General features: G+C 41.8%; 1 protein-coding gene and 1 pseudogene across 1 annotated transcript; one reads left to right on the forward strand and one right to left on the reverse strand.

Moving 5' to 3' along the window:
- Window positions 1-4,091: 4,091 nt before the first annotated feature.
- LOC119915302 (centrosomal protein of 104 kDa-like) lies at window positions 4,092-23,739 on the forward strand (the record flags this gene model as incomplete). The annotated part of the gene is given in 15 exon segments (XM_038734843.1): window positions 4,092-4,247; window positions 4,432-4,656; window positions 5,759-5,965; window positions 6,353-6,520; window positions 7,335-7,502; window positions 10,524-10,700; window positions 14,451-14,651; window positions 15,527-15,616; window positions 15,840-15,927; window positions 16,715-16,787; window positions 17,039-17,147; window positions 17,258-17,396; window positions 18,541-18,608; window positions 21,573-21,660; window positions 23,142-23,739. Coding segments are annotated over 15 exon segments (2,091 nt in total), but the record flags the coding sequence as incomplete, so codon positions are not given.
- A 1,565-nt stretch (window positions 23,740-25,304) lies between these two features.
- On the reverse strand, window positions 25,305-26,293 carry LOC119915301 (annotated as a pseudogene).
- Window positions 26,294-26,300: the final 7 nt, after the last annotated feature.

The raw sequence follows: 26,300 nt of genomic DNA on the forward strand, positions 1-26,300 counted from the left end.
TCTTGTCAAGTTTCTAACTACAGTTTTTTGTTTTGGGACAAAGGGACAAGCTGCCGCTATGTTGATCCAGTATTTAACAATGACACTTGCATTTTATTAATGTGGTTTGGAGTTTCTGTGCAAACAACTAGTACATGAACACACAGGCACACATACACACAAGTGCACATGCTAAATATCCCTGGTTACTAGAAGTTTCTTCCAGCAAAAGGCAGCCAGGTTTTGTCAAGAATTGAAAATACCAGGATCCCTATTACCAGTATTCAACCTTATTCTGGACCATTGGTTGTACATACAAAACATGTGATCATTTCTTTAAATATATTTTTTTATGGATTAAACTACCCAACAGTATGTGACATAGTTCCTCAGCTCCACCTCAACCAGCTACATTAAAATACTTCTTAAACATCAATGATAATCATCATCCAAAATGTTACAACACTGAAGGGGGCCATTCCGCATATGAGCACTTTTGCTTTTGGTACATGAAGTACATTTTGCTGATGATACTAACTTTTAATTCTAGTAGAATATTTTTACTAATGTAAAGGATCTGAAAACTTCTTTCCCTGCTGTTCTGCTCTCCTTTTAGTCATTGGCTTTTAACAGCTCTTTTTACTTTGAATTTCTTTCCAGTTCACTATTCCAACAGCACACTGAGAATGACATATTGGCTGTTATCATTGTCTGTCAGTGGCTAATGTCCTGCATGGAGGAAAATAACCACCTCACATGTATGCAGTTTTTACATAGTTTTTATAACAATAAGTAATGCTTTTAAGGCAAATGTAGTTTGCTAAGAAGCAACATATTATACCCCACATATGATTAGCGCTAGGTTGGAGTCCATAAGCAGGCCACGTACAGTAAAAAACAGCCATGAAAATATGATTATTAATGATACATTTTTCTCAAATCTCAAGTTTGTGAGGCGTGGATCATTTTTAAAGAAATCCACTGTATGTTCACCACTGTTTGTAACAGTGGTTGTTAAACATTGCTCAGATTCCTGCTGGTGACCTCTTTTGTGTACAGTGTTACCATGCTGACCATGAATTCTTAATAAGCTCAACAGCTGCGGTGATGGTCCTCGGGTAGTGTCTCTAGCACTCCAAGCTAGAAGCCTTTCTGTAATCAGATAACACAGACACTTGCACCTTATTAGCATGGCATATTAGCATCACGGACAAAACAGTTGCCAACGTAGTCATGCTGAAAATCCCTTGTCATTTCACCCTCAGGATGTCAGAGGATGGTTGTTGGCATAAAGTGATATCTGAAAACACAGGAAGACGAAAGGACAGAAGGCAGAGAATTGGCTTGCTTTACTGTACTGTACTACTTTCATTAGCCCTCTTAACTTAAGAGTTTGTCCAAAAGAAAGTAAAGAATCACAAAGCGTTGATGTTCAGGCTGTGTCGCTTGGCACCTGGTTAGCAACTTAATGGAATTTCCTCTCTAAGACATTACATGTGTGTCTTACTGGAAGTGTTGTCAAATTTCCAGCCAGTAAATCTCAATGATTCACCGTGTGGCACACTTTCTGTTTCTGTGGCACCAATTCAATTCAATTCAATTCAATTTTATTTATATAGCGCCAAATCACAAAAGAGCAGGTCTAGACCGTACTCTATGATGTTATTTACAGAAGCCCAACAGTTCCCACCAAGAGCAAGCACTAGGCGACAGAGGCAAGGAAAAACTTCCTTTTAAGAGGCAGAAACCTCGAGCAGAACCATGGCTCAGGGTGGGCGGCCATCTGCCTCGACCGGTTGGGGTGAAGGAGAAAAGAGAGAGAGAGAGAGAGAGAGAGAGAGAGAGAGAGAGAGAGAGAGAGAGAGAGAGAGAGAGAGAGAGAGAGAGAGAGAGAGAGAGAGAGGAGAGAGAGAGAGAGAGAGAGAGAGAGAGAGAGAGAGAGAGAGAGAGAGAGAGAGGCAGCCTACACAATATACACACAGAGGTACAGACAGTGAAGGTAATGTTGCTATAGACTGAATGAAAAATGGTACAGATATTTATAATAGTGTTAATGGTAACCATCATAATGTTAATGATTATAATAACAATAATAACAATAAGACTAGCAACAATAGTCGTTGCAGTAGAGGGTGTCGAGCAGGAACACAGGGGCAGCAGGTGACCCGCAACCACAGATCCAGACTCCACAGCTCCAGAGCCAGAAAACCTGCAGGAAGTGATAGGAGAGGGGAGAGAGACGAGAAAGCACAAGACTACCAGAAAGGGGAGAAGTTGTGTTTGTAACATGCAATAATGGGATAAGGTTGCATACAGAGGGAGAGAAAGTAGAGGAGAGAGGAGCTCAGTGCATCATGGGAAATCCCCCGGCAGTCTAGGCCTATAGCAGCATAACTAAGGGATGATTCAGGACTACCTGAGCCAGCCCTAACTATAAGCTTTATCAAAGAGGAAAGTCTTAAGCCTACTCTTAAATGTGGAGATGGTGTCTGCCTCCTGAACCCAAACTGGAACCTGGTTCCACAGGAGAGGAGCTTGATAGCTGAACGCTCTGGCTCCTAGTCTACTTTTGGAGACTCTAGGAACCACAAGTAACCCTGCATTCTGGGAGCGCAGTGCTCTGGTGGGGTAGTAAGGTACTATGAGCTCTTTAAGATAAGATGGTGCCTGACCATTAAGAGCTTTGTAGGTAAGAAGAATGATTTTAAATTCTATTCTGGATTTTACTGGAAGCCAATGCAAAGAAGCTAAGACAGGAGAAATGTGATCTCTTTTCCTGGTTCCTGTCAGAACACGTGCTGCAGCATTCTGGATCAGCTGAAGAGTCTTAATGGACTTTTTCGAGCAGCCTGATAATAAGGAATTGCAGTAATCCAGCCTAGAAGTAACAAATGCATGGACTAGTTTTTCTGCATCATTTTTAGACAGGATGTTCCTGATTTTCGTAGGTGAAAAAAGGCGGTCCTTGAAATTTGCATAATGTGAGACTTAAACGACATGTCCTGATCAAAGATAACTCCAAGATTCCTCACAGTGGTGCTGGAGGCCAAGGCATTGCCATCCAGGGAAACTATATCTTTAGATAATGCGTCACGGAGGTGCTTAGGCCCCAGAGCAATAACTTCAGTTTTATCTGAGTTTAACATGAGAAAATTACAGGTCATCCAGGTTTTAACATCCTGAAGGCACATTTGAAGTTTAGCTAACTGATGAGTTTCATCTGGCTTGATCGATAGATATAACTGAGTATCATCTGCATAACAATGAAAGCTTATGGAATGTTTCCTGATAATATTGCCTAAAGGAAGCATATATAAAGTGAAGAGGATTGGTCCAAGGACAGATCCTTGAGGAACTCCATGAGTAACTTTGGCGTGCATGGAGGACTCATCGTTAACATGTACAAACTGAAATCGATCTGATAAATAGGACTTAAACCAGCTTAGAGCGGTTCCTTTAATGCCAATGAAATATTCCAGTCTCTGCAATAGGATCTGATGGTCAATGGTATCAAATGCAGCACTAAGATCTAATAAAACCAGTACAGAGACAAGTCCTTTGTCTGATGCAATAAGGAGGTCATTAGTAATTTTCACCAGTGCTGTCTCTGTGCTATGATGAGCTCTAAATCCTGACTGAAAATCCTCAAATAAACCAGGGCCGTACTATTGTGCATGGCAGAACTGCTCGTGACAGTCAATCCCTAAATCCCTAAACCAGCCAGCTCCTTAACAACGGAATCGTTGAGATCTGGAAACACAGTGACATCAGCGCAATGAGGTCTATGGTGGCAAATAACACTAGCAATCAGACACTCAGGTTGTAAACAACAATGGCTTAACTTTATGTGGAGGAAAAAATAAAAGTGAGCTCACCTGAAACATTGGTAACAATCTCTCATTGCAGATGAATACTGTGCACAACTACAGAAAGTAGCAGTAAGTCAAAGTTGAAACTAGGAAGTCGGCTTATAAACTGTGATGGTCAGTATAGGCACAAACATGATACCATGAGCAGACTCATACAAAAGTCGTTTAGTCGTCTAAACATGCAGTGGGTCACTGTGTCACTGCAGGTGTGTTTTTACTTTTCCTTGTGCTGGGCTCTTCTAGGTAGGGGAGCGTTTGGCTCGATATGATGTGGAGAAGCGATGTGCCATCGAAAAGGAAGACTATGATCTTGCCAAGAAGAAAAAGGAGCTGATGGAGGAGTACAGGAGGAGCGTCTACCAGCAGCTGGAGGTCCACAACCTGCTGGACATGGCAATGGTCAGTCACGAACCACTGATTTACCAGTGTGGTAACAGCAGGGGGACTGTTGGTGTAATGGACAAGTTACATTTTTCTCCAAGGTGTTGGTGTTAGACAAGATGACAAATTATGGGACATGGGGGGGGGGGTGACTTATTCGGCCTAAAGCAAATTCTGGTCTTCCTTTCCACCATGTCACCAGATCACGAGGGCAGCAGATTCATCCCCAGCCCAGGAGTCTCCCTGTCTTCAGCCCTCAGGTCACTGCTCAGTCCCCACCAAGCCCCTTGTGTCCACAGAAACATTCAGGAAGGGGAAAACAACTAACGCTGCTCAGAACCAACAGTCAGACACAGGAACGGTTGCGTCCAAAGTGAGCAGCCAACCTGACATGCCGTGCGCCCCTGCTGCTGTACCCAAGATTGACGTAAGTACCGCTTTCTTAAATGTGTTCACAATCCAATACATCACAACATATTTACCCAGTATGAAACATGTCCTGCACCTACAGACACTTAAAAACAGGAGAACTTGTCCAATAGTCATTGGAAGACTTTATGGACAGTCAATGATGACAAACCCTGTGTTTTCTGATTAATGATCCATTTGTAGACCGCTGGACCTGTAGCTTTTTCTGCTTTCCAGGAATTCCTGTATTCTTATAAAAATAGCCTAGCTCTCTGCAGCACCTTGGGAACATGTCTCCTGCCTTAAGCCTCTGTAGTGTTGGAACATGGAGCACATAGGGAGATTATGACCAGCGGGAGCTTTTATGCTTTACTCACCACCTACTGAGACCAGCCCAACTGCAGGTTTGGGTTTCAGTATTTAATTAAAAGTGTGCAACAGTTGGCTGACTCCAGCGGCTGCCAACCTGGCCTCAAGGCAGGGCTTTGAGCCTTGTATGAGGCAGCAGGGTGCTTGTTGGGCTTGGGGGTTCTATAGAGGGGGTTAAACATTCATGATGTTGAACGATCAACCTATTCGGTAATCAAGTGCTAGTGATAGTGAAAAGAACAAGGGCAGATACATTTTTCAAAGGGATGGAGTTCCTTTTCAGCCTTGAAAGTCTAGTTTAGTTAGTTCTTTGAGCCTTTGAGCTGAAAGATATTTAGGCAATGTACACTAATGAAACTCTCCCAAATTACCATGAATGTCACTGGAAAATAGTCAATATAAAGAAGTAGTCCTTGTTATTGCAGGGTTTGTGAGCAAGTTGTAATTTACTAAAACATCTTAAATTGTCAGACTTTGGCTATCAACCTTTGTTGTTCATTCCCTGTGAGTTCTTCCTGTTGTAAATCGAGAAAACCTTGAGTCCCGTAAAGGTCATGAGCAGGGTTTCCAGGGGAAAGATTATCAGTTCTCTGACCACAACTTGATTATAACTAAGGCCAACTTTCAGATGAGTGTAATTGTTTTTTATCAGTAATGATACCAAAATGTTTATCAGATTCGGCATTGATCATGCTACAGTAAATATAATGTTCCAAGCTTTAAATGCCAATGTTGTTGTCTTGTGTTGACAGGTTTCTAGTGTGCCTTATGACGAGAGACCACTGCCCACACTTCAGAGGAAAGACCGACCTGTGGAGAGCCCTGCAGAGCATCACTCTCCCCAACTCGATACCCAGAAAACACCACACAGCCCTGAGATGAGTGGAGAGCCAGAGCCCCTGACAGAGAAAGCCCAGAGAGAGGCTGGCCTGCCAATAGAGGTCTATGGAGAAAGCCTGGTAAGAAAGAAAGGCAGAAAAACATGATTAGCAAAGCTAACTCAGGGTTTTACTTTCTCCCAGGTTTTTATTTCTATGTACTCCAAAAAATACTTTTTGGTATCCCTTCATGATATTCTGTACTAGCCAGGTGTTATCTCCTTTTTCGGCTGTGCCAAGTATATTTGTATCGGCAATAATGTCAGCAGATAAGTAACAAGATACCGCAATACAGAAATGCTAAAGATATGTTTGAGGTGACTTAGAAAATGTGGTGTGAAATATGATCTATTTATAGTACATTACGCAGCATATATGCAAATATATCTGCTAAAATACCCCAATAACTGATATTTGTGATGTCTTCGCTGCCCTGTGGCAAATTTTTTGCCCTGTCTTCTTTCCCAGGTGGCCGGGGCATATTCCAAAACCTGGTCTTACAGAGAGGATGCTCTGCTGGCTGTGTACAAGAAGCTCTTGGAGCTACCACCCGCCATCCCCAGGGAGGAGTTGAGAAACCTGATAAGAGCTGCAGTCTTCCTGGTCAAGAAAGCCCTCCTGGATAAAGTGTCCTCTGTGAGTCAAATACTCAACAAACAAAAAAGTTATGTTGGTGAGGATGCTTTGAATGTGATGAAGTTGAAGTTGATCAAACAACTGCTTCCAGTAAAGCAGTATAAAGGCGGTATGGATATTTTTACTTTGTCACTGTCAAAGTCTTCTATAAATCACGTTCTCTGGATTCATTTTACAAACAGAACTAAGGTTCATGTTGTGAAATCATAAGCACACATTCACGCATGCATAATCTTAACAATATTACCCCTGTACCATATGCAACCCATTACTCTCTCACAGAGCAGGCTTACTTAAACAAACAGTTTTGACAAGGATGGCCTTGTAACCCCTCTCTGGAAGTCGTCTACAGCTTGTATGGTAATGAAAAGGGTAGTGCTCCAGAGACACTTCTCTGGAAACTCAGTGGTCTGAGCTGCATGTCGTGTCATTACATCCTGAATCTGAATGAAGCCCAGGGTTTTAGTCATGTTTTTCCAGGTTAAACACAAAATTCCAAAAATGTTTAGAAAGCACTGTTAATTCAGTTACCCTGTAAAAACACAGGTTAGTTGGCGTCTTTGCTTTCTACTGTTTGGTGGATATATCTTTTTGGCGTGTTAGCGAGTACAATATAAAAACCTTTATAAAACTACAAAGCTGCAATAACCTCCATTCACAACTACTGATTGTCTCTCTCCATCTGCATACTTATACTGCATAACTAACTGAAACTAAACATTGCCAAGTCTAGCCTCTCTGTTAATTGTCTTCACCCTGGTGCTAGCTTTTCTTGGAAAGTTTGGAGCTAAATGTCTACTGGCTCTTCCCTTAGGTTTTCCACGCCTCCTTGAAGCTTCTGCTTCTACTGCTGAGCCAGTTGATCCCAAATTTGGGCCGGGCTGAGGTGACCCACTGCTTGGAGCAGACCTGGCCTAACCTGCTGGCCAGGACTGGAGACTCAGCTGGCCGCCTCCGAGCCACAGCCTCTGCCTTCATACAGGTATTGTAACACATTGGACTGACGTATTTATTTGTCGCAAAAGGCACAAGTTGATTTCCATTAACCCTTTGCTTCCTGTCAGCCTGCCTTCTGCCTCCTTATCAGCTTTGTGTTGACTAAAGAGAAAGAATTTTGCAGTCTGCCTCATTTCCCCCTCCATCTTCCTTTGAGTAGAGCTTTGTGAAGCTTTTGTAGAATAATGTTGGAAAATCAGCACTCTCTTTCTTTTTTATCCATAAAACACATTGTGTTGTAAAGCATACAGCAGATATTTCGTCGAACACAGTCTTAGTGATATGCAATGTAAAATGTACTAAAGAGGCTGCTGATGTCCTCTGTGTTAATCTCATTTGTCTATGGTTATTATATCTCAATTTGAAGTGGTAGTGTCTTCTTCATAGTGAATTTCTACACATATCAACAGGGTAGACTTTGTGTCATCTAGTAACCAATACAAAGGGTTTCAGTAACCCGCTTATCCCATTAGGCGGGCCTATATAAGACTCTACATGGCGGAACAGTTACCTAGACACCATGACAGCAAACACAAACAGATTCAAACCAATACAACTTTGCAATGATCAAACCAAAAAAAATTCCATTTTAAAAACATGTAAATACATTTAATAAAGAAAGATTACCTCAAAATAATAACATTACCACAACAGTGTGCTCATAGATTAATCATACTCTTATGAAAAATGATTCACTATAGTCTTACTGCACATATGCTATAAAGGGCAAAACCGGAACTTCCGTTCAAGAAGTAAAAAAAGAATGTCATTTGATCTTTCATCTTTTAGCTAACCACAATAAACACCACTTCCCCCAAGCCCAAGACTGACTGTTAAATGGCACCAGCTTGACAGGCTATAGCCAGTTTAGTAGCAAGCTAGTATGAATACAAAATGTATGAATGAAAGGTGGATCTGTTATGGTTATGAATTTTGAGCAGCATGAGAAAGTCATTAGACCACAGCTAAATAGTAAAATGATGAATAAATGTCAAATCTATGGAGTGAAATTTAAACTTGGCGCTATGGGAAACTCAATTCTAACGGGAGGGAAACAGACGGGGGAACAGACTTCGAAGTGGAAAGAAGAAGGGGCAGTTGGTTGGACACTGAATAGGTGACACTTTTGAATCAAAGGTCATTGGGACCTGAAAATAGGTTTTTAATTGAATAACTTGGGCGATTCCAGATTCCACACACAAGTTGACTGGGACAACACAATGAGTAAACAGTAACTAGCACTGTACGGGCTTTCCTTCATCTCGGCCGTTCTGCCTTTCACTTCCTGCCTCATTCTGAGTTTTGAGCATCATCAGAATCGCGTGACTGCAAACAGCATATTGGAGTGTGCCTAGCTAATTGTGATCCTATGAGTGAGCTCATAGAGAGGCTTCACTTCTAAAAATGCTAAGGTGCAGTCTGAACAAGTCTGTGTAGAGTACTTGCACGGTAGGCAAGTACCAATGTCTTGAATCGGATTTGAGCAGCCATAGGTAGCCAGTGCAGGAGTGGTGTAGGGTTGGTTGAAGACCTACTGAGCGTCTTGCATTCTAGATGAGCTGCAGAGGTCAGATTGCACATGCAGGCACACCAGCCAAGAGTGAGGTGCAGTCGTCAAGGCATGAGATGACAAAGGCCCGGACCAGAACCTGCACCACCTCCTGGGTTAGGAATGGATGTATGTGATAATTGAGAGTTCGTGGATGGAAGTGGCCTTGCCAAGAAGGAAGAGCAGCTCATTCTTGCTGATGTTGAGCTTCAGGTGGTGAGCAAATGTCCACTGAGAAAAGTGACAGAGATTCGTTCTGCCACCCGGGTTTCAGACCGTGAAAAAGACTTAATTAATAGAGTGTTATTTGAATAGCTTTGGTAGAAGAAGCCACGCAAGTGAATAACAGAGCCAAGGGATTTGGTGTAAAGAGAAAAGAGGAAGGAAGGCAGAACAGAACCCTGAGGACCCCAGTATTGAGGCCGTGTTGTTGGATTGATGCAGCTGTTATCAAAATATACTACTTTACCTCTGTAATCATCCAAACCTGTTGATTCGTCCAAGAAAGATGCATCACTAAAATAATGTTGCTTGTAAATTCTGAATCAGAGGTGTACTGTAGCTTGACATACAGACTGAGTTTGGAGGTGTCTGGGGTGCTCTCCCATGTTGGAGCCAAGCGGACTGCCTAGACTGCCTCCTTATACATTTACATTTATTCATTTAGCTGACGCTTTTATCCAAAGCGACTTACAATTGCTATATATATATCAGAGGTCGCACGCCTGTGGAGCAACTAGGGTTAAGTGTCTTGCTCAGGGACACATTGGTGTCTCACAGTGGATTCGAACCTGGGTCTCTCACACATACGGGTTCAATACAGAAGAGGTGGTGTTTGTTATTTGTGCACATGGACTGTTTGGTGAAACTAGAAAGTGCTGGCTGGTGAATTGAGTGATGGATGCTTAGTGTTATTACAGTGTACTCATGCATGGGTCTGTGGGTGTGTGTTGAGTAAGAAAGGGAGGATGTCCGTGAGCTTCCGTTTCAATTGCGCGGACTATTACCATGAGTGTCGGTCCTCTGAATTCATTGCCCTGCCCTTCTGGATCTGTTCAGAGCTCCTTTAGGACAATGACTGAATGCCTCTTTGTATGTTGACAACAAATTATATAGGGATTGGTGTGTGTATGCGCGTGTGTGTCCCCCCCATATTTTCAACATACATTCCACTCCTCTGATGTGGTTAAAATTGCAACAAAAAAAACAAAACAAACCCTGAGAGGTTTTTCCAAGAGCCTTTTTCCGTCTTGCTTTAATTGTACACTTCTCTGAACTTCTCTGTCATGACATGTCTCTCCAACAGATGCTTGTGTTGACTGACAAATCACCATGTGTTGTTTCACGCTGTTAGGGGCTTACAGCACACACACGTTACTTAATTTAAAGGTGCATTCCACAATGATATTGTATGATTTTTACATGTTACATTGTCTCTTTCTCATGTCCCTCTTTTAGGAAATTGCTGTTTTGAAGGATGTACGCGGCCTGCAGGTAATCCCTGGTGAGCTGGTGAAGCCGTTCAAATCCAACTTCCCTTCTCGTCTGGCTCGGAGTCGGGCCGAGCTGCTTGAGAAGCTACTACCTGAGCTGGGTACGGAGAACTCTGGCTTCACCATGGACAATGTCATGAAGGTAAAGTACCAAAAACATGCTAACTGCAACTATCCATTCTTTTTCATTCATTGAAATTATTCTCTGATACAGAACTGGAGAATGGCTGTGGTCTCAATTATCTTTTTAAACCTGTTAGCTCAGGATCACAAGGCTTTAGACTCACTGTACATTTTTAGGAGATTTGATAGCTGTGAAATCTCAAAAATAGATTTAAAAAGCACGAAGTACTAGTAGCAGCCACCCCCAAAAATGCCATTGTAGCTGTCAGCGGTCAAAATCTAACAGGTCATCAAAGATTTCTATACTTTTTTGGCGGGGAGTCAACTCTGCCTCCCCACTGATACTCTTTCTAATCTGGAAATAGCAATTACAACATTTCCTCTTTAACATGATAGCACATGTTCTCTATAGAGATCTGCACAGTGTCGAGCCTGTATTCTTCGACTTTAAAAGTAGACATCCGTCAAGCAGATTTTCTGTTAGGCTTAGTAACTTTGGTGTGAGTAACTGAAAGGTTTGCAGTCCCTCGCTGGCTTTCTGTGGCCATTGAGTTCACCCAATGTTGTCCCCATTGGCATTCACTTTGCGTCCCCTGCACTCCTCTGGGTTCCAGCAGTGACCTAACATCTACGTGCAAATTATCCAACTGTTGACCAGGTCTGGCAGGACAACAAGCCACCCTGTCCTCCCATCTCTAGTTTACGACCAGTCCTCCACCCATCCCCCTCCACTCAGCCCTCCTTCTGACTTTAAACAGCTTTTATCAGTGAGAGCAAATTGTTAGGTTTTTCTTCTGAGTTCCTCCGCCTTCTGAAGCCAGAGCCGCACAGGTGGCATGGGGTGGCCTGTGTTTGCATGTTTGTGCAAGCTTGCTCAGCGCCTGTACCCTTTGTTTTGGCTGCCTCCTATGTTTACCTGGGAAACATTTCCAGTCTGGATTGAGATGTGACAGGCGGGCTGTGCTTCATTCCACAGCTTGCCTTTTCTCCTGACTGTCACATCGGCACTGTGGACACATATTACCTAGATTCTAAAAATGTTATGCATCCTTGATTTTTGCTGTGAATGTCTAAAACCAGGCTAACAGAGATGGATATGATACAGATCTGTTACTGTTACATGGCAGCTTATCTTTTAATTAAAAAGTACAGAAGGTTCAGGGTAGGTACTTGGTTGCTGCAGTAAACTTTGTGTTTACTGTGCCGACCCATTACAGATAGCTGTCTTCTTCCTCAGGACACACAAAGCATGACCAAAACTCACAACTCTTATATACTGTATGTTGTGGCTAGGCAGCCTAAATCAGACAGTTTCAACTATGTGTGTGTGTGTGTGTGTGTGTGTGTGTGTGTGAGTGGAGAAAGAAAACGATATACTAGATATACCAGACATGTAAGCATCAGCGTGTGCCAGTGAAGGTGGTGAAGTAGGTGTGATGCTTAAAATAATTCCTCATACTTAGATTTTACAATCTAATGTTCCTTTCCAAATATGAATGAATCCCACCAATACGTGCAAAAAATGGCATATACCATCACCGTGCCTTCGGTTTGGTGGTAGTAGCCGCACTCAATAGATTATATCTTTTAATTCATTTAATACACTCGAGAAACTTGGTTAATGACTGAATCCCTAAATTCACAGCTAAAACTTTTACTGGCATCTTCCCCTTTTTAGCTTATGTGACCAGCCTGTTTGACAGCTCTACAGAGGTTTTCCTCTTTCCTTCGCTGTTACCTGGGTGACCTGCTCCAAAACGGGAGCCAGAGTGGAAAAAAAGTGGTGATTGAATTTCAGTAATTAAAATGAGAAGTGGGCGGTAGGCAGAGACAACAGAGAATAATGGGAAGCTGTCCCTGAACTTCTTGAGTTAGGGATGGGGGGCCTTTGCACACATTTTACCTCTGGATGTTAATGCTCTCCAGTGGGATTTCTCCTCTGGAACTGAGATTATGTCCGAAAATGGGCTCTTTTTACGTCACGATGTGCATTTTCCTCCAAGAACTTTCTCTACAATGTTGCTGTTTTGCACTTGAAACTAGACTGCAAATATTGCTTCATAAAACTTTGACATCGTCCTTTATAAAACAAGCGCTGAATATTTTCTGTGGCCTGCCTTGTTTCCCCAGCATACTGTAGGTAAGGCAAGGCAAGTTTTATTGTATGTCACCTACACACAAAGTTATTTAAACTGCCTACATAAGGCAAAGACATGCATTAGAATCAACATCTGTGTTGAGTGTTGACTGTTTTGTCATCAGATTTCATATTTGTTCCGTATAAGCCTGCATGTGAATTTTACAAATAGTCAAATGTTCAGCATTAGTTTCAATTTGAGTCAGACTTTGAATTATATTTATTTTGATTATATGGTTGCATTGATACAATCTGAGAGTCTGATAATCTGACTTTGTCATCCACATGTGCATAGGTATAAAGAATAGAAACCCGGTTATGCAATCTCGTGACCAAGACATTGGCTTTCTCCAGGAGATTTGTAGCTGGGGAAATCTGTTTTCCCTAATTCCCTACTCCGATTATGGAAACTTGGTTTCTAATATGCATGACAGTTATCATATGAGGTTACTGCAGAGACCTGCTTACTTAAGTGTGTCAACGTATGGTAATCCGCTCAGGTTTATGATCACTAGTTGCCCATGGGTCTGGTGGTTTCTAAGTGTGTAGAAGAGTTTTTTCCCCTTTTCTGTTGTTTATCATTTTAAATTAAATCATACTTGGAGTACCAAATAAGTGTCATGTCAACAACAAAAAAGTCTTTATTTTTTAAATGAATGTACAAGGTTGATTAATTTGTCACAAAACAGCAGGGTGTAGAGTGAAACTGAGTTTGTAAACTCCCTTCTGCTACGTAGCAGACAATATACATATAAAAGCAATTCTAAAAATGGTGAACAGAAATAAACCATAATCAAAGGAGCAGTGCTAAGGATGAATGTGAGTGTAAGAGTCTGATAGCTTGGGGGGGAAAGCTGCTCTGCAGTCTGGTGGTGCGGCAGCAGAAACTTCTATCTCTCTTCCCAGAATGCAGCAGGGTGAACAGGCTGTGGCTGGTTGGGTACTGTCCTTTAGTATCCTTTGGGCTCTGCGTAGGCACCTCACCGACATCACTGATGCTCTGGAGATGGGTACCAATGATCTTCTGAGCAGTTTTAATCCCCCGCTGCAGAGCCTCTGGTCCTGGGCCGTGCACATCCCATGTTAGTGATGTTTCCAGTAAGGATGCTCCTCTGTAAAAGCTGACAAGACGTTGGCGTGGGAATTTGACCTGAAAAATATAGTGGTTTCTGAGCTTTCTTCACCAGCCTGGAGATGTGAGACGACCATGTGAGGTTCTCTGTGCTGCTGATTCCCAGGAACCTGAAACTGTTCACCTGCTCCACCTCAGCTCCACTGATGTAGACAGGAGTGTGTGTCTTTATCTCCTTCTTCCTGAAATCAACGATCAGCTCCTTGGTTTTGCAGACATTGAGCAGGAGATTGTTCTCTGAGCACCACTCTGCGAGATTTTGTATGTGAGTAAGTCCAATATCCAGTCCCAGAGTCCTGAGTTTGCCGATCAGGGGGTGATTGTGTAGAATGCTGAGCTGAAATCCACAAACATCATTCTGATGCTCTGTGGATCTGTTGGTTGTGTCTCTTTTCAATGCTGAAGCTGTCTAATGGTATATGTTGGAACAGTAACATCCAGTCAGTCAAATGTTTGCTCAATATTCACATGTTACTAGAAACCCAGTTTTTCTCTGTCAGTTCTGTACAGCAGCTTTGGAGCACAGTGCATCAGCGGTTCGAGAGCTGGCAGTGCGCATCATCTTATCCATGTACCAGCAGTATAGAGCTGCTGTTCTCAGCTACCTTCCACACAATGATGCCGCCGCACGGAAGAACTTCCTCTACAAATCCCTCTTCGATGGCTTTGCCAAGATTGACGGAAAGCTGGTGGAGACTCGTGTAAGAAGTGTTTGTTTTTACTTCAATGCAAACGAATCTCTCGTTGATACTTAACATCTTCACTTCAAGAAGAAAAATTTGAATAACTAAAATATCGTATTTCTATATATATAAAAATATAAATTTTCTGACATTTGGATGGGTTTCACTGTGTTAAAATAATTTGCATCAAACTCCCAGGCAGAGGGTGTGTTCACACTGTTCATTTCAACAGATTGTAATCAACAAGGAGCAGCTGGTAGGTGGACGGTGAAACTGTCAGACGTGGCAGATGGGAGCACTCTCTCAAGCTGAAAAGAGTTCAGCTTCTTAGAGGAGACTACATGACACCGTGTCTTTCTATTTTTTTAAGCTGACAGTAACGAGGAAGAGGAGGCAGTGTTTCATGTTGCATAGACAGTAAACTACCTCTGCCATTTCGTTTAACAGAGCCATTACAGGCAGTCTTGTCTCTTTGTTACTGCATGTGGCTAAACAGAACCATGCATGCATCTATTGACTTTTTTTAATGTTTTGTATTAGTGTTCCCAGTCAGTAAGCCAGCTTGTGTTCCAACTGTTTTAACATAAAGTTTGTGACTCACCCAGTGACCAAGCTTAATTTCTTACAGGTATTATTAGAGACCTAGTCTTCCCATTACGTAATGGCCATTCTGTTGAGGAGTGCTCAACTGCTAAAATGTCTGATCATGTGCTCATCTTGTCACTGCAGTCCAAAGAGTCTGCAGAGCTTTAAGCCGTTCAACTTCAAATGAAGAAAATGAAAGTTAGCGAGGTGATGTTGAAATTATATTAACAGGAGAAAGACAGGAGAAAAGAAGCAAACAGAGGACAATTTAAAACTGAGAGGCTGATGGTGTGTCACTTTTCACCCAGACTGTGAAGAAGGGTCAGCAGGATGGGCAAAAAGAGAAGGAGGAGATCCACTCCCTTCAGGAGCAGCTGGCTGCCTTGAAGGAGATCACAGTAGGTGGAACAGTCATCAGACTGCAATTACATCACTTCTTGTAATGGTTACTAATTTGTATTTATGACTCCACACAGACTTGGTAGAATTTTTTCTCTCTAGGTGGTCAGAAATTCAGTTCATCTATCTGAAATTGCTGTTAAGGCTTTCCTTGTGTGATAGAATTTGTTTTTGGAACTGTGCTTATGACATCTATTCACACTTCTCTGCTTGCTTGTGAAGGAGAGAGGACATGAAAGCATCGAAGGACCAATGCCCAAGAAAGAAGCTGCCAAAGTTGAGAAACAGTCCCAAAAAGCTGGCAAAGCAAGTACGTACACATGTTTGAATATAAAGAAGACAAAAGCACATCAATTCCTACTTAACATAAAGCTGTTCTTTAATAAAGTAAAACATCCTTATATACTGCACACCTCCAGGGCTGTATTGCTTTGAAGCACAAAACAGCAATATGGGGCTGACGTAGTCTTTTGAGACGTGCAAATACTTGCACTAATGCCTTCAAATGTGATCCGTCCACATGCAAGTGGAAATTTTAAGGTAGTTCAAAGGGCTTCAATTGTGACATGTGACTTGTAAACCCATGGTAGTTACTTTTGTCCTAATTTTTCTTTTGTTTCTTCAGCATGGCACTAAAATGTAAAAAAGCAAAAATCATTGACCATTTTCAAAGATCATAGGGAGCCTTTCATTGTCTACTTTTGTTGTCAGTTGCCCAGCAACAGTGCAGTCATGAGTTTAACCACTTTATCTCCAAGGATGGTACCTTTCTTTGTATGTCAATAACAGAATCAACTCAACTTGAATGCATTATATCAACATCTCAGGCATGACACTGATGCTGCCAGCCATCTCTACCGTCAACCTATTGAAATAGAGTGCAGGCACACCACCCAGCTATGAAAGCATACATTTACAAAGCTCTATTAACAAAATAATGCACCCTACATGTTTGCCCAAAGTCTTTACATCCTGTTTAACATCTGTACAGTCTTTCTATTATAAAGTGCTGAATCCCATTGGGTCGATACTTGAAAGGGTGGCGTCCAATTAGTGCAGTTATGACAAGTAACAGATACTTTCTGATTAATTTCCAGCTGTCACTAAAGTGCCCCAGAACAAGGTTACCAACAGTGATGACGTCCAACAATCTGTCAACTATCTGGACAAGTAAGTGGCTCATAATTCAATGGAGAGCTTTAAAAAATCACTAGAATAATTGAAAGATGCAAAAAAAACGACATGTAAATGGAAAATAAGCCTAGTCTCAAACTCACAGGTTTAGTGTTTTTTTTCTTTTCCCAGCATAAGTATTTATTTGGCTTTCATTTAGTGTAATATTTTTATGTCATTAGTGCCGCAGTACTTGCGAATGCTGTAAAGGCATATGATCTGATCTGCAGCCTGATCTGATCTTTCAGCCTGTGTATATTCTGCGGTAAAACGGACGAGTCATTCACAGAGGATGGATTGGACCTTCACTACTGGAAACACTGTCCTATGCTGAGACGCTGCGATGAATGTAGACAGGTAGACTGTTATATTTTCATTGGTATTTTCAGTTCTCTTGAGAGAAGGACCTCAGCCTAGCACCACCTCAGACTTTGTGCACAGCTCTGTTCACAGCATTCTGTTCACAGGTAGTCGAGATAGCCAGCCTCACAGAGCACCTACTGGGTGAATGCGAAAGCAGGTCCAAGTTTAGCCAGTGCCCACGCTGCTCAGAGGCCATGGCCACGGAAGATCTGGCTCGCCATGTCCAAGGTCCTGCCTGCAACCGTGAGTTCTTAGTCCCACTCTTTCATACCATTGGACATTTTCTGAAAATGCTTTATATGTGATGAAAACCATCTGATTTTTTGTTTGTCATTTTGATTTGTTTGGTTTAGTTTATACAGGTGTATTTTCTTTGACATGCAACAAAGTTACCATGCCGGAATTGTAAACATTACACATTTTTGTTGCTCCAGTTTGTTGGATTATGAAATGAAACAAAGACTGTAAGTGCGACATAGCTGTAATATTATAGTGTTTACACCCTTGTCATCCTTATACGTAGTTCCCCAATTTTAAGGGATGTAATTCATTTGGACAAGTCAACATCATCTAACAAAAAGCCATCATATTGAATATTTGTTTGTAGATATTTGGCCAGACATGACAGGGTGAAGCTGAAACTTGGTATCTGCTCCAGTGATGCTCTGTAAAGCCTGTACTGCAGCCAGCTGTACATCTGCCTACAATATAATCTACAATAAGAGAAACACATGCTCAGTTTGACTGAGGCCAGGCCATTCAAGGAGATTCTGCTGTTGGGCTTAAAAAACGATTTATTAGTTACTTTGTCTGTATGTTAGACTGTTAAGAGTTAAGATCCTTGTCCAGCTGTGTTGTCCTAAAATTGGGGGATTAAGTAAGGCCAGTACACACAGAAGTATAGAAGTTTAGTGAAGTGATGATTCGTGGGGTTAGTTAGCGAGCTAACAGGTAAAAAATTAGCTGACTTGCTAACAGGAAGTTGGCTCAGTTGCTAAGCTGACAAAGGTTAACACCATTTAAAAAAGAAACGTATCAGACATTGACAGCTGAAATATGGCAGTTATAAATGCTTGTGTGACCAGGCCTTTACCAGTTCACTGTTACTGTACCTCCTAACTTGAAGAAAGAGGCTTACTGTATCACGGCTTACACTACGTGTCTACCACCAGTCACATGCCTACCCTTGCTGATTATGAGTTAACTTAAAGTAATTATGAGTTAGGATAGACTGTGTTTATCCCGATGTTCACATGCCTCAAAAGTGTATTGTATTTCAAACTGTTCTCCTTCAGTGGTGTAATTTGCTAATTTTCTCTGGAGTTTTTGGGGGCTTTTTCTGTAATTGTATAACAGGTGGCTTAAAGGTGTTGCGTTTCCGTTTCAGCCCCCGTCTCGGGTAAAGACTCCAACCACTGTCCTTTGTGTCACAACAACTTCATGCCTGGAGAGGAGGTGAGAGTCCGTGCATGCAAATTACAAGAGAGAGAGAGAGCCAACAGTAAAGTTGTCACTCCCATCTCTGTGACTATGTGTCCTTGTAAAGCAATGGCTAGAAAGCAAATCATGAGCTGATGTACAGCATTGCACAGCTTTTGTGATATGCTATATTGCCAGTTGTTTCTTTGCAAAATAAAAAACAGAAAAACCTAGGTCACTTGGACAGAGCTGCTTCCTAAACAATCACAAATTGAAACTTATGAGAAGAAGGAAAAAAATAAGCTAAATGTGGTAAATCTAGCTTCATTTGAGGTTTTCAAAGAACTTGAGCTTTTCTATGTTCCCTCTTTTAATTAAACACAGAAACTCTAAAAGCATCTAAAATTAGGCTTGAGGAGCAAACAGGTGTTCAAGTAAAACACCGCTGTTGTTGTTTAAAGACTTCAAAGCAGGGGGACCCTTTGTCCTTAATAGGCTGTTTCAATTTTCATAAGATACAGTACCATCACATTCTTCACATTCCTATTACGCTAGTTTAAGATGTAGTGAAGACAGAAATGAGCTGTTTATAGATAAAACTTTGATATATATATTTGCATTTACATTCCCTAAATCTTTTTTTGTAGTCAGGGTGGTTTAGGATAATGCTGTTATTTATAAACATGGGACTGAAGTTAATAATTCAGGTTATCTTTAATTCCAGCAGTAGTGGAGTTCTTGTTGAGGTGGCTTGGTGCTGTGAGCACCATTGTGTGGGCAATGGTTCATCTGTAACTAGAAAGATTTACAGTTTTACTGGTACTAGTAAATATTAGCTAGAACAGTTAGAAGTTATCAATGAGGATATGTCATGAAAGTAGGTTATACAAAAATATTAGCATACATTAAATATAATCTCAACTATGGATATTATATAAAATAATCACAGGGTAGTTTGTGTGATAGAGAACTTTTCAAAAGACATGCAGTGTAAAAGATTCTCCGCCCCACTAAAAGATGTAGGAACAGTGTCTCCTTCCATTTGTCTTCTGTTACGTTTCTGTCATTGTGGAGTCTAATGAATCATGCAACTCGTCTTTCAAGAAGGCACAATGGTATGCGGAAGGTGCACAAACACCCACTTCCGACTCTGGGAAGCCGGACAGTCAATTACAACACTGTACAAGACAAGAGTACCTCCATTTGGATTGCTGCTTGATAGGTTGATAGAGGTAGTTTATAACTTGATGCCTCGTCGTCGTTGTGTGCTGGCAGAATTGGATACTGTTGTTCCTGGTTTCTGATTGGCTGATCCAGAAGGAAGGTGTAAACTACCTGATAAACAAGAAGACTAGGTCAAAACCTAGTATGTGACCGTGTGTGGTCAGTGTGCTCAGTGTGCCTATTCATTTTGAAAGAGTCAGCCATCTCTTTGCCTAAAAATTCTGAGTCTCATTCCCCCTCTAATCGAAGTCCAAGCCTCCCAGTTTGTCAGGTTTTGGTACTCCTTCAGGCCTTCATCCCCCCAGCCCAGGCTTGGACCTGTTTGATCTCTTTACGCATCCCCAGGGTTGAACAAAAATTCTTTCCCTCGACCATTCCTACTTGAGTCACTGTTAGATAGCTTTTTCATTATTCAAATCTTACTGCTACTGCCTCTAATTTAATTACAATCCCCCTCCTGATCCCACTCCACACACTCTATTTAACCCTTACCTTTAAGAACAGAAATGGCCTTGGAATGATTAATTTACACATTAGAAGTTTGATGGTGGTGTCATCTGCGAACTTCACAACAGAGTTCTCTCCATGTCGGAGATGCAGTCGTGGGCGTACAGCGTGAACAGGAGGGGGCTGAGCACACAGACCTGGGGGGCTCCGGTGTTGAGCACTAGAGTGGAGGAGGTGAGTCCTCCAATCCGAACTGACTGGGGTGTGTTTGTGAGGAAGTCCAGTATCCAGGTGCAGAGTGTTGTATTTAAACCCAGAGTGCTGAGTTTGCTGATCAGCTTCATGGGGAGATTGTGTTGAACACTGAGCTGAAATCCACAGACAGCATTCTGATGTTGTACAGTAGGTACTGTTTTTCTCAGGCTGAGTGGAGGGCAGTGGAGATGGCATCCTCTGTGGATCTGAAAGCAAACTGGTGAGGGTCCAGGAAAGGCTTGTGATTGGTTATAGAATTATTTGTTTAAGAGACATCATTATGTGAGGTTGGGGATTGTCCACTCTGAGTTCTTGTCTGTAACAAAACAAAACAAAATTTTGTTTAGCCACTCTCTTTTGCCCACTTTTCCCAAACCAAACTATAATGATTTGACTTTGGCTGTAAACAATTTCAAGGAGTAATGTATTTTTTATGTTAATGCAAGTCGTGGCAGCAGTTGGTTTGGAATAAATATAAAAAAGCCAGAAGAACTACATGAAACTATTTTAAAACTATTAAGTAAAGCTTTGAACAACCTATTAGTGATCAAGAATCATTATCGGTATACAACACATGGTTGGACAACAAAGTGAAAGTGAAAGTTTGCAGTCCCTTCATGCTCCACACCTAGAACATAATGTAAAACACTTAACAGGTACATGGACACCAACCAATATACACACCACAACCAAACAAGACAGGTAAACATGCAGAAACAAGAATCACAGAACAGACTGACCAAAATCAAATAAACAAAACAGGCAGAGATAAACTAACTAACGCTAAAGAACCTGAGTTGTAACTCAATTTCTGCTGTGATTCAAAATCTGATTCACAACATGCAGTCTCTCACCCCACACACCCTTAAAAATTAATAAAGAAAAAAACCTCACAAAGTTTCACTCTCACTGCCAGAGCTCTGAGCGTAGACCCAATGAAAGACTACAGTGTTAGTGGGAGGGAGGGCAGCCATTCGGGCCCTGACTGGGCCTTCAGTCACCCATGGTTGTCCCGATTGAGAAAGTACCTTTGAGATAAACGGACTCACTGAGCTACTTTTGTCCCTGTTCCAGGCCTGGAAGGCTCACCTCATGGGAAGGGAGGGCTGTAAACAAAACTCACGCAGGACTGTGGTGTCCCAGAGAACCCAGCCAGCACAAGGTAAAGCATTCATACACCCTCTGCTTACACCTTACCTCCCCAACGCTCAGTGTTGGAGCTACACAAAGTGCCCATGCTTGTTGGTAAAATTTCATGTTGCAGCTTTTCCACTATGGTTTCCTGACTCACAGCATGAGGCACATGAAAATAGTGGCGGATTTAATTTGCAGCTTATACATTTTGAGTGATATTTCACAATCATATTAACGGTTGCAGGTAGATTGTTAATGATTGAAACACCCAGTTACAGCTACATCATATCACAAAACACTACTTTTGTACAGTTCTATGAGTGTGGATGTCCATTGTTTTGTTGAGTGACATGTCACATTACTTACTAATAACTAACTGATCACCATCTTGATGTGACTGTTGGGCTAGAGGACCGCTGCTGAATATATTAAAGTTATAATCCATCAGGCTCATTATATCACACCCCATTTTTATTTAAATTGTGTACCCATGCATGTGTACCGATCACAGGATCACAGGAAACGATGCACGCACATACTGGACATGATGCAAAAGACAAAAGCCGATGAGTTGAGTTTTTTCTGTTGCCCAACATTGCTGACTGTCCCTTTATTAAAACAACACGGTTCTGTGATTCCTCTCAGCCCATGTTTTGTTCGCCTGCGCTGTAAACACATTGTTAACCACTCGCTCTTCGTCTGTTGCATTTCTGAAAGTGTAGCAGCTCAAGGAGTGGGGGTTTTTTTGGCCGCAGTGGTCTAAAAGTCTGGAAGCTGTGTTATAAAACACACCAGCAGTTATCACCAGTAACCACGTGTGTTGCCAAATCAACCAGGACTGAAATCTTAAGGATCATAACTTAAAGCAACTTTGATAACAACAGGTAGGTCCCAGAGGAGGTCAGACGCGCAGGAGGGCAGATCCGCTGACCTTTTACACCAGGGGTGCCACAAGGTGTCATAATGACCCAGCTGATATATAGATTCTAAAAACCTTTCTAATAAGTCACTACTTTGCCTGTGTGCATAGTCAGAATTTAACACTTAAGGAGCAAAAGCTAACCTGTAAATCTGTGTACTTTACAGGGTTTTCCCCAGGAAATAGATTATCAAAGGTGTTAAGCCATATAATATTAATCCCATTTTACTTTTGATAAAGGGAAGGATCTGTGGCCTTTTTTGACATTTTGTTATTCCACTTGTAGGCTGACAGAACTGGATAGCATTAGCATCTATTGAAATTAAGCCTTGTGAAGAGACCCGCAGCATAGACTCAGTGACAATACGTAATGAAATGAGGTGATCTCTCCCAGTATGCACCCACATCATCATGAGCTGCTGACGTCACGAAACCTTTCTGTTTATACTCACTTGGCAGGTAATGCAGGCTGCTTTGTTTAGTGGTAAATAGTATACAAGAACAGAGGGGTGTCTTTGTGTTAAAGGGCTTACAAACGTTTTCTGTAAGGATGTCATTTTGTGTGTGTGTGTGTGTGTGTGTGTGTCCAGGCAGGGCTGTCGGTGGAGCCAAGCTAAAGCAGGCCTTGTCGGTCGGGGCCAGAGCCAGACCCATGGGAAGAGGCAGCCGGATCCCAGCCCTGGCACCCCTGGCCAAAGGACATACACCAGGGAAGCACACTTAGAAACTATTCCTCTCCTTGTAGAAGCAGTACTGAGAGGAGAGTAAGAAGGAGGTTTGGTTACAAGGAGAAGACTTTTCCTCCCTTGGCAACCCTGCAGCACACGATGTTTCAGTCCTACAGCCACGGACAACCTGAGTGTAGCTTTGCTGTCAGCTTCACGCTTTGCCATCTGTTTACATATTTATTTTTATTTCTTATCTTAAATAAATTATATAAAAGAAATGAAGTAGCACTTTGCCAAAGAGATGATTCTTCACCGCTGAATTTTCAGCACAGTTTGGACTTTAATTTGTTTTCCTTAATGCCTACTGACAATCTTGAGTAGATGGCACAGTTTTATATGCTCACAAGTCGACCTTTTAACTTAACAGAGTTATTCAAATGATATAAACACAAAATGCAGATGAATGTACGGTATACAGTAGAATTTGTATAGCACCTGTTTTATGTTTTTTTTTTTCAAGTCTACTTGATTTCTGCTGAATCAACAAACAGTTTAAGGCACTTCAATGGCTTTAAAATGATTTTAGCCACAAAGTCAGAGTATAAGAACTCACAATAATGACTATAACTATAATAATAGCTATAATTTTACTACTTCTATAGTACAGTGTTATGACGATATTGATTGTAATATATCTGTGATTCGTCTACAGCCAAGAACTAACAGAAACAACCTTAAAACAGTATGAGGTGTTTACAAATTGTAATGATAGGAGGGTAAATTCTTAATTAATCTGTGTGAGAACAGTAACTGTTTTATTAGTGGAGAAACAACTAAACAACTTGATTAGAGTTGGTGTATGAGAGAGTATATTTGGTTTCTAAATTACCAATCCACCATGTTGGCTTAAATGTGCTTCTGTATTGAGGACTATTGCAACAGTGGATATTTTATTGTGTTTTTATGTGCATAGAAGTCTGTATTTACTTTGGCATCATTTTTTTTTTCTGCAAACGAACCTGTATTTGTTTAAATAAAGCTGCATTAAGTTGAACATTGCAGAAGTGGTTTCACATGACAAAAGGTTTTCGATACTATTTAAACCTAAGAGTTGAAGGTATCTGTGATAAGCAACTCTAACACCCTTTATTTAGCAATCAGATGAAACTGACAAAGTTGTAGAACTTGAGACAGTCACCTTATTCCCAATCTTTCCCATGCTGTTCCCCAGCTGTTCAAACATCAATATGAATCAAATGCTGCTACATTCATTCTATATATGCAAAGTTGACAAGGGTTTTCCAGTTTTATTTACACTATCAGACATAAATCTACAATATCCCTTTAGTTTCTTTGGTTTTTGCTTCTGCAAAATCATACACAAATGAAGTAACTCTTAAAAATAAAATAAAAGCTGAAATAAAACAATATATTAACTTAAGAAAACCAATTCATTTGATTTTTACAATGTCAGTACCCTTAAAAAATCACTTTCTGTGCTCCGTGCTGTGTTCCATACAGTTCACTTTCACAGTCGCACTGAAATCCTGAAATCAGAAATTGACACAATAATAATAAAATCAGCTGTTTCAGAGGAACACCTGGATGTAACAAGTCAAGTCTTATTCATGCCTGCACAAACGCACCGAAGCTATTACAACCATGTCTCTGCATCAAAGCTGGTTCTCAGATTTAGTGATGGATCACCAATTTGAAATTGCATCAGTAATCAGAAACCTAGAAACCTTCCTCTGATGCTTGCACACTGTGGAGTCATAGTGGTTTAGGTAGCAGGACTAGTGAAGAGGAAACCCAACCTGTTCAGAATAGCTTGCCTCCTTTTTTAATTTTACACACAGAAAATGGAAATGCAACATCTGGATGTTCTGTGTAGTAACAAAACCATCACTGGGAAATAAATGTTGCTGTTGATATTGATGACTCTGTAAATGGTTGCGTCATTACTGAGTGAAAATGCCCCTACTACGGGAGTCAGTGAAGATCATCATGCATGACCAGTTAAAAACTCAGGTCTTCTGTCTATTCCAACCAGCAGTTCAGCTTTAATGAATTGATTTACTTTCGTTTATAATTGACAATTAACAATCATATGGAGGTCCTTTGAGCGCAAACCAGTTCCTCGTTGTGCACCACGCTCCACATCCTGAGCAGCTCCTCCGAGCTCAGTTTGTGCACCACGATGAGGTTTTTATAAAAGCATGGCTCGCTGTTCATGGAGCTCACCCTGCGTCTGGTGATGCCGAAGGTCCTGAAGCCCGGGTGCATCTCTGGGGCCAAGTGAAGCTTCTGTAGGCACATCCCCAAAACACATCGTCAATCGGGTACAACTCTAGGTCCTCTGAGACCACGAAGAGCCTCCTGGCCAGCTGGGAGGACATGAGAAACCCCCCACCTCCGACATAAGGTGGATATGGCTTATCGTACAGCTCTTTGGGAATGTAGTACTTGCTCTGCCGGTTTCGGATGGGGATCGCCTTGGAGATGGTGTCCCCCACAAACAAATCGGCCTCTTTGCGCTCCTCCACTTTGAAGCCGATGAGCTCCAGCAGATTGTGCGTATTCACAAACACGTCATCGTCTCCCTTGAATATGAACTGTACGCCTGAGCAGTAGATGTCGAACCATTTGAGAAAGTTGACCTCTTTCAGGGTCAGGTTGAAGAAGGTGTCCATGAAGTCCCACTGGAGGATGTCCCCATAGATCAGGTTCTCGTACTCGATCAATTTCTGGAGGTTCTTGGTGTCTTTTCCAGTCGTCGGGCTTCCCAGAAGAAATAAAGTTTTGATCTCTTCCCATCCACAGTGTGCTCCTTGCCCCAGGTTTTGCGCACCGCCTCCCGCCGGTCATGTGCTCGATAACGGATTTGACCACCATGAGGAGGTGCACCTTCCCATCCACGCATTTCTCCGGGTGGTTGATGCGCATGGGGAAGTACCTGCAGTGTCTGTGCAGACAAACTGGTGAAATCGCGGGTCCAAGCGGCGGAACCAGTCCTGGGTCCTCACCGACGCGTCCTCACTGCAGTTGAGAACTTGTGCGTCCCAGGAAGCAGAGGTCCCG

The sequence above is a fragment of the Micropterus salmoides genome, unplaced genomic scaffold (assembly GCF_014851395.1).
Source record: "Micropterus salmoides isolate LMB-PRFRI ecotype aquatic unplaced genomic scaffold, ASM1485139v1 Ms_hic_scaffold_2047, whole genome shotgun sequence".
Classification (NCBI taxonomy): Eukaryota; Metazoa; Chordata; class Actinopteri; order Centrarchiformes; family Centrarchidae; genus Micropterus; species Micropterus salmoides.